Source organism: Tigriopus californicus, chromosome 2, assembly GCF_007210705.1.
Source record: "Tigriopus californicus strain San Diego chromosome 2, Tcal_SD_v2.1, whole genome shotgun sequence".
Classification (NCBI taxonomy): Eukaryota; Metazoa; Arthropoda; class Copepoda; order Harpacticoida; family Harpacticidae; genus Tigriopus; species Tigriopus californicus.
The window spans coordinates 6,659,749-6,667,830 of record NC_081441.1 but is presented as its reverse complement, the minus strand read 5'-3'; the positions used below and the strand labels follow the sequence as shown (position 1 = coordinate 6,667,830).

Below are 8,082 nucleotides of genomic sequence, written 5' to 3'. Positions count from 1 at the left end.
CCTTTGGCCAGCCGCAGATAAAAGCCCGACAATTTTGGCCAGCCTTTTTGGCATTCAAAATCCATAACTTGAAGCGCTTTCCTACTTGCGATTATCGAGAACGCGGCAGTCGCGACTGGCTGGCTGAGTGATAATCGTAATCATGTTTATCATCGGACGGTGTCCAATGACCTTGTATGTCTCTTACAGGGAATCCCATTGCCCGGGCCCCGACATTCTGAGTGGGAAAACCGGCCACGATTTGCCCATCTTGAACTTGGCCGAATTGAACGGAGATATTTTTGCCGCATTCACCGGTCCAGAAGGGGGCATCACGTCCATTGTGGAGGGAGCGGAATTGAAGAATGGTCCGAAATCGTCGTCGACTTTGCCCGAAGCCGCCGAGGATTGCGAGGATTTTGATTACATCGATCTGGACGGGCTCGGACACAGTGTCAAATCCAATCATGGTAAGTTGGTCCCTCCCATTTGGTTCACACCCCTGACTCGACCGAGATCAAAGCTATTTGATTGCTTGATTTATAGGCGGATCCAAGTCTTTGGACCAGAATCAAAACCCAGGCGTGCCTTTGACCACGGAAACGGTTCGAGGTCAACGCGAGACCTCCATCGAAAGTGACTACCCGGAGCTCAGTGGCGATATTCTTCATTGGCGCTCGAGCATAGATCAATCGCACAGTATTATTCATTCTAGTCAAATGGTGGCTAGGCGACTCAAACTCGATCTCCGAAACGATACTGAAGCTGTGATTGCCGGTATCAATCACTGGTATCGCCCCAATAACATGGCCACGGGTCAAGCCATCACGCTCTATGAACGCCATCCATACACGGCCGAGCATGCGGGCAATCCCATTGCCGACACGTTTGCCATTGTCGCTCGGAAGAATTCAGCCATCTTAGTCTTGGGCGACGGCGTGAATTGGGGTCCCAAAGCGGCCTTGGCCTCACGCTGTGCCGTTCATGGTTGCATCGAGTACCTCAACCAGGCCTTGTTTTCATCTGGTGCTCAGAAGATTACGACCACTCAGGTAGGATTGGAAATCGGTATTTAGCCTCATGTATGGCGTACGTGTGGTACCTCGAAATAATCTGGCTGCCACTTCAATCCAATCAGGGAGTGTTCCAATGCCTTTTGAGATCCTTCCATGCCGCTCACAGCCTCATCTTGCGAGAAGAGGCTCAGCTCACCACCTTAACTGCCTGTGCTGTGCTTCCCGTTCAAGACAAAGAAAGAGGTAGGGACCCTACTTGGTACGTAAGTGGACCATCCTTGGTAATGAGTCGATCATGCGTTTTTCATTCCTCAACAACGTAGGAGAAATATTTATGGCCTGTGTGTGCAACGTTGGCGATTCGTTGGCTTACGTGTATAGTCCGTCGAATGGGCACGTGAGAGAAATTACGCAGGAATCGCACGACATCCAATCGAATCGCGACATGCGCGACGCCCTCGGAGCTTTGGGGCCGGTGGATGGGATCAATCCGGAACTAAGCAATCTCACTTGCAGCTTGACTGAAGTGCATGCAGGCGATATCGTTTTCCTCACCTCTGATGGGGTGTCGGACAATTTCGATCCGGTCGTTGGAAAGTTTTGCGTTCCCGTCAAATCCAATGCGGAAGGCATGAGTGAGTTCTTGGGTTTGAAGATGTTTTTTTGCTGCTGAGACAGTTCCGTTCATTTGCATTCTTCTAATAGACCGACGCAAACCCAAATCTGCCAGTGATTCATCCTTACCCACAGTGGAGGCGTACCAAAGACATGAACTCACCCTACTGCGGATGGAGGATATCCTCAACCATGGGCCTGGGAGCAAATCCTCCAAAGAGCCATCTTCTAGTACGGGGAGAGTCAATAACTCGGTGGAACTGTGTCACCGAATGATGGACTTCTGTCACCGTCTCACCACCGCCAAGAGAAAGGTACTGGAAGATCCCGAGCTCTATCCAGATCACACGAAACATGCGCTTCCTGACAGTGATGCCACGCGTCTCGACCAGAAGTTGAGACGTCGAAAAGTGTGCGAGAAGCTCGCCATGGTTCCAGGCAAACTCGACCATGCCACGATAGTGGCCTTCACTGTGGAAGATCGTAGGCAATCCTTACAGAACTTTAATGGTAAGTTAGGTTCCGATTGACTTGTGTTGACTTGTCTGTTGCGATTACACAAGCAGCTCACCTTTCAATAAAAGGAAAAATCAAAGTGTTCCCATTGAAAAAGCGGTACTTTTCAGGGACATCATCATTGCCTTGTAATGGCACCCCACAACCAGTCAACTCGAATAAAACGGAGAAAGGAGACGAGTCGAGTAACGCTGCCGCTTTGTTAGCGCTTCTCCGAGCCCCGTGCGCCTCATCCGAAGATCTCACATTCCGAGACGAAGATGAAGACGACAATGAGGGTCTGGATCAGAGCTCCGAAGCTACCACCCCTAGTGATGAAATTGAAGAAGGGGTGCCCCGGGGTCTTTTGAGTGTCACGTCATCCTCACCCCGATCCTCCCACTGTGGATCTTTAGCCGTGACGCCGGTTCATTTACCTTCGAAGAGTGCTGAGTGACGCCCCTAGCCCCGTTAGCCCAGTTAGCCCCGTTAGCCCCATGAGCTGGCTGTTTTGAACACCAGCACAAGGATGTGCACTCAATTATTTGTTATCCTCGCTCATTCTTCGAAATCGGAATGCTCACAAACAGCAGTGAAACGTTGAGATTTAGAACCAGACAAAGAAGAAATGGTCGAAAGAACAATTTAGGCACTACTGCTTGAGACTTGATGATCAACCTCATACTGTACTTTTCTCGTCACAATCACACACCTCTTGACGCTTCCGCTTGATCCTCCATTTACGTCATCTCATATGATTACATGCCCTCACCCCGATCTTCCTTTCCCGACCTGGTCTTGATCAAGGATGTCAAGTTATTAATTCAATTCAACCTTAAAGTTGAAGAATCTATCCGATTGTTATCGTTATCTAAAACGATGCCATAAGGTCAGGAAATAAATCCATTTTCTCCTATGCAGAGGTTCATGGTGTGCAGTTGTAGGGCAATATGTCTGGAAATCGATTTATTGGCGAGTTGCGAGCCCAAATTTCATGTACAGCCATGTTACTAGAACATCGAGATCAAATGCTTGCGGTCCAATATAACTCGCTTTCCCTTTTAACGTAATTTAGGGTAATTGATAATGAAAATCTTGTGGGGGGAACAATGATTTGGCATGATCTTGGGGCGGTCTATTGATTAGTAAAGTCTCTTCTCGAAGGAGTGCAGACTGTGGACCGCCCCTTCGGCTTGTGCGCTGGCTGTCCGCCTCTCAAACTTAAGCTCGCCACTGTACATCATGGATCGGAGCAGAGGCAAGGTTTTGGCACCCACATCCTGACAAGCGTGGTGGAGACCCGCCACCAAATACGGCAAATACCTGAAAGACGAATACAATTCATTCACACAACGCCCACAATTGAGCTTGACGAGGGAAATCACCGAAGCACTGATCCCTTGTCGACAATATTTCCCGACACGCCCTGGGCAACTTTCACCCGATCTGCTTTGTTATGGAAATACCGGTCCAAAGATCCATCACCGGTTTTCTTTTCCATTGCCTCCAGACTGCCCATTCCGCGGAACTTCTTCAATCTTTAAAAAAAGAAACGCCTCCATTCAGTTGCTTTGAAATTATTCTCCGTAGCCGATCTCTACAATCAGATTCTTAAGGCATACCTGACTCCATCTTGAAAAAAGTACTCCCCTGGGGCCTCTGAGGTTCCGGCTAACAAGCTTCCCATCATAACTGTGGAGGCCCCCAAGGAGACGGCCTTCATGACGTGTCCCACGGATTGAATTCCGCCATCTGCAATCACGGGCACGCCGAATCGACGGGCGTATTCAGAGACTTTGTAAATGGCCGTGGCTTGAGGCCGACCCACAGCCATGACTTCTTGGGTGATGCAGATTGAGCCACTTCCCATTCCCACCCGCAAAGCATCCACCTAGAGTAATCATCATGTCAGACATGTCAGTCGAAAGGAAGCTTTGAACAATGCGTCAAATGGACGTACACCGGCGTCAATCAGGTTTTTGGCCTGAGCAGCAGTCACAACGTTGCCACCTACAACTTGGAGTTCCGGAAACGTTTCCTTTATGAAACGGATCATATCAATTTGGAAAATCGAATTACCCTGGCTGAAAAAGGAAAGTTGGGAAATGAAAGACACTTGAGAGAGAGGTGCGTGCGCGGTCCAACCCATTAGGTCACCTCGAGTCTAGTACAACTACGTCCACACCGGCCTCTTTCAACATCTTGAGCCGCACTTTATCCTCTTCCCGGGTGGAAATGGCTGCTCCAACCAAGAGCTGGTTGTTCTCGTCTTTGGATGCATTGGGAAATTCTCGAGATTTCTTCAAATCTGTTCTGGCGATCAGAGCCACCAACTCATCTGCACGGATGCAAAGAGAAGCGAGCGCATTGGCGACGTATGAATCACGGTGGGTAAAATTTGACCAAAACATCTCTTACGGTTTTCATTGATGATGGGAAGCTTTCCTTTTTTCGATTTCTCCAGCAGGTGATGGGCATCCGATAAGGAAATGCCCTCTTGAGCGGTCACTAATTGCTCAAAGGGAGTCATGACCTCGCTGAGCTTTTGGCTGTTTCCACGGCCCTCCAAGAAATCAATGTCGCGAGAAGTGACAATCCCCACGAGGCAGGCTAGCAAGAATGATTTCAAAGAACTCATGGTACATTTCGAATGGACGCCTAGCTTGGGAACCGCATGTGATCTCGATTACCTCCCATTTCCCCATTTGCCGTGATTGGAATGCCACAAAACCCGAATTTCTCCTTGCAACTCAGTACTTCACGCACCGTGTCATTCGGACTCAGAACATAAGGGTCCAGAACAAAGCCATGTTGGTATTTTTTGACCGTTTGAACTTGATTGGCTTGATATTCCGGCGCACAATTATGGTGGAGGATGCCAATCCCTCCCCCCAAAGCCATAGCAATGGCCATCTCGGCCTCGGTTACAGTGTCCATTGGGGTGGAAATAAAGGGCGCCTTCAGTTTGATGGTTTTGGTCAAAGCGCTCGTGATGTCCACTTCGTCGGGGGTGAAGTCGATGTATCCCGGCAAGATGATGAAGTCGTTGTAAGTCAATCCATGGCCGCCCGACATGAGCTGGGCTCCTAGGAGTAGAGAAAGGAGCCATTTTTGGATTAAACTTTGCACATGGCAAATGGCATCTTCTCGCAACCAAGTCTTGGTGCCATCCATACCTGTGATGCCATCCTCAGGCACATAGGATGTTCCACCGGAGATGAGGTAATCAGCCATGCTGACCGTAAGAGGATCAGAGAGCGAGTGTCGGGATGTGTTCCGTTGAAAGAGCTTGGGGTCAATGGCACAACTTGAGGAGCTCGACTGGGACAAACTCACGCCGGGATCGTCCATGAGTCAATTCGTTTGGGCTGGCTCCGTCCAAGAGATGAATCCGAAACAGTAATGGACAGGGTGGATTTCCAAGATCAACTACTTTGACAATCTCGAGTTCTTCTTTCTTTGGACTCTCTCGAGGGAGGCACACAGTATTTCAGCGTTGAACACGCGTGCGTCTTGGACGGGCTGTGTGTGTTTAGCACACGTACTAATTTGCCAGCTTGCTGCACGGCTGAGTACTCACTTACTGCCGAACTACCGTCTGGTCTGGTTGTGGATCTAGTTACTTGTTAATAAGAATTTGGTGAGTCTGGCACAGTAACAGAAAACCGGGAAAACCTGTCTTCACCCTTCAGAAGTTCAAGAATCTCGCTCGAAACAACCGATCCCATACAATGGAATCTGACGGCAAACACGATGGGAGGGGGAATTAATTGCAAAATTGTATGGCAAGAAAGAATTATCCTCGTTCTCAGAGTTCAATTTCGCCCCCCCTCCCAGCTAAACCTGAGAAAAGAATGTGCGAATATGTGACTGCAAAAACGTTAAGGTACTCGTCGTTGCTTGGATCGACGATCCAATTGGGCAAGCAAGCAAGCAAGGAAGCTCGCTCGTTTGCTAGCTAGCTAGCTAGCTAGCTAAAGGTGCTCCTTGGAGAAGTGGAAAAGGAAAGCAACTTCCTCGTCCGGCAGATCCATCGCCAGAAGCTCGCAAGCTAAAGGAAGAGAAAGATACCCTTCTCCTCACATACGTACATAATCTTTACACAAACGCCGGGATCAGCAGTCTCTCTGTAAGCCTCAAGGTTTGCAATGAGCTCAACTATTCCAATCGCACCGGGAAAACGAGTAACATCATGTATTCAGCCAGAATAAGATCAATTTCAAGCAAATGTCCAGGATTTGCCCGCAACTTCAACGGCCGTCTTGGCAGCCAATCTGCCCGGGGATCCCATCACGCCCCCTCCAGGATGGGCGCCACTGCCAGCCAGCAACAGACCTTGGATAGGCGTGCCAGGACTGGCCATAGAGCGTGAACTAGTGGGGCGACTCAAGTAGAGCTGATCCAAAGACATGGAGCCATGAAAGATATTCCCACCCGTGAGACCAAAAATGGATTCCAGGTCGGGAGGAGTCAACATCTCATATCCCACAATGGAAGCCCGAAATCCAGGCGCGTATGACTCAATCGTGTCCACAATAAGGTTTGCATACAAATCTCTGGTTTTGGCGTCCCATCCAGAAGGAAGAGGATCATAAGGCGTGTATTGGCTGAATACGAGACACACATGCTGACCAGGTGGAGCCAGGGACGAGTCCAATACGGAAGGAATGGTCATTTCGATCATGGGCAAGGCTGAGAATGATTGTTTTGACACAGAAGACGCATAGGCATCCTCTAGTAAGCTCATGTTTTCGCAATTCAAATGAATTGTACTTTGGTGTAATGGCAAGGCCTCATTCGGAACTTGGTTGGGATCCGCTTCAAAGTTAGGTAAACGGTTTACGGCAAAGTTCAACTTTGTCACGGGCGATGTGTAATCAATCCCCTCAATTCTGTCCAAGACATCTTGAGGCAAATGATCCTGAGGTTTGGCCAAGAGGTTACAAAATGTGACCTTGGGCGTAGCATTGGATAAAACGAGAGGAGCTTTGATTTTCAGTGATTCTCCTCCTCTCTGAATTGTAATTCCTGTCACAGATTGATTGGTAACGTCGATCGATTCAACTGGTGAGTCAGTAAATATTTGCGCACCAGCCTCGACGGCACAATCACCTATGGCATTTGATACGGAGCCCATTCCACCTTCCGGATAGCCCCACGCGCCGCGAACGCCATTCAAACCGCCCATGACATGGTGCAGTAAAACATAGCCACTTCCTGGAGTAGATGGGCTGGCCATGGCACCGATGCAAGCATCGGTAGCCAAAGTGGCCTTCAGGGGATCAGATTCGAACCAAACGTCCAGAATCTTTGAAGTAGGAGAGGTGATCATTTCTTGAATATCCTCGAGATCTACCTTCCTAACTGCTTTCATCGCCTGCCACAAAGGTGAGAGCTCCTTGAAGCTTGAACATTTTTCTGATAGCGAACCTTGGAGGAATTTGTTCAAATCCAGTGGAGCGTGATCAAGGAGAGGATTGATAATGTCTACCAGACTGCCCAAGTGATCTTCAAATTTTTCATAAGCCTCAGAGTCTCGCGAAGAAAACTTTCCGATCTCCATCCTATTCATTTCGGTAGATTGGCCCAAAGTCAGAGAGGTCAAACCTGGTCGTGTTCTCAATTCCTCGCGAATTGGCGTATAGGAAGATGGATCTCGAAGATGGACTTTTAGTCCTCGATCGGCCAGTTTCAATTCGGACATGATTTGCGGTCGTAACAAACTGAGAACGTAGGAGGCCCTGGAAAACCGAAACCCAGGGACTATTTCTTCAGTGACCGCCGCGCCTCCGACTAGGTAGCGTCGCTCGAACACGGCCACCTTCATGCCACTCTTAGCCATGTACGCTGCGGCTGTTAGCCCGTTGTGTCCCCCCCCAACCACAACAGCATCATATTGGGGCTCATGGTGGGAAGAAGAACTTAGATGTCGGAAACACTTCCTGAACGCAGAGCGTCGGTTCCATAGTCGTAACAT

At 49.0% G+C, this 8,082-nt stretch overlaps 3 protein-coding genes across 3 annotated transcripts in view; 1 reads left to right on the top strand and 2 right to left on the bottom strand.

Annotated features, from left to right (window-relative positions):
* LOC131891478 (PP2C-like domain-containing protein CG9801) overlaps positions 1–3,658 on the top strand; it is a 4,618-nt gene extending 960 nt beyond the window's left edge. The window contains exons 2-7 of the mRNA XM_059241074.1: positions 190–449; positions 526–1,031; positions 1,118–1,238; positions 1,319–1,630; positions 1,701–2,120; positions 2,237–3,658. Coding sequence (XP_059097057.1) covers positions 190–449; positions 526–1,031; positions 1,118–1,238; positions 1,319–1,630; positions 1,701–2,120; positions 2,237–2,562 — 1,945 coding nt within the window. The 3' untranslated portion in view covers positions 2,563–3,658. The remainder of the gene's footprint in view (positions 1–189; positions 450–525; positions 1,032–1,117; positions 1,239–1,318; positions 1,631–1,700; positions 2,121–2,236) is intronic.
* On the bottom strand, positions 3,057–6,035 carry LOC131891493 (inosine-5'-monophosphate dehydrogenase 2-like). The gene is made up of 8 exons (XM_059241090.1): positions 5,282–6,035; positions 4,796–5,191; positions 4,524–4,715; positions 4,263–4,443; positions 4,066–4,189; positions 3,728–3,996; positions 3,491–3,643; positions 3,057–3,428 (listed from the first exon to the last, which is right to left on the bottom strand). Exons 1-8 carry the CDS (start codon positions 5,454–5,456, stop codon positions 3,248–3,250), a joined length of 1,671 nt encoding a protein of 556 aa, XP_059097073.1. The 5' UTR covers positions 5,457–6,035; the 3' UTR covers positions 3,057–3,247.
* A 240-nt stretch (positions 6,036–6,275) lies between these two features.
* LOC131891488 (pyridine nucleotide-disulfide oxidoreductase domain-containing protein 2-like) overlaps positions 6,276–8,082 on the bottom strand; it is a gene marked incomplete in the record, with an annotated part of 1,945 nt that continues 138 nt past the window's right edge. Inside the window, 1 exon segment of the mRNA XM_059241082.1 lies at positions 6,276–8,069. Coding sequence (XP_059097065.1) covers positions 6,325–8,069 — 1,745 coding nt within the window.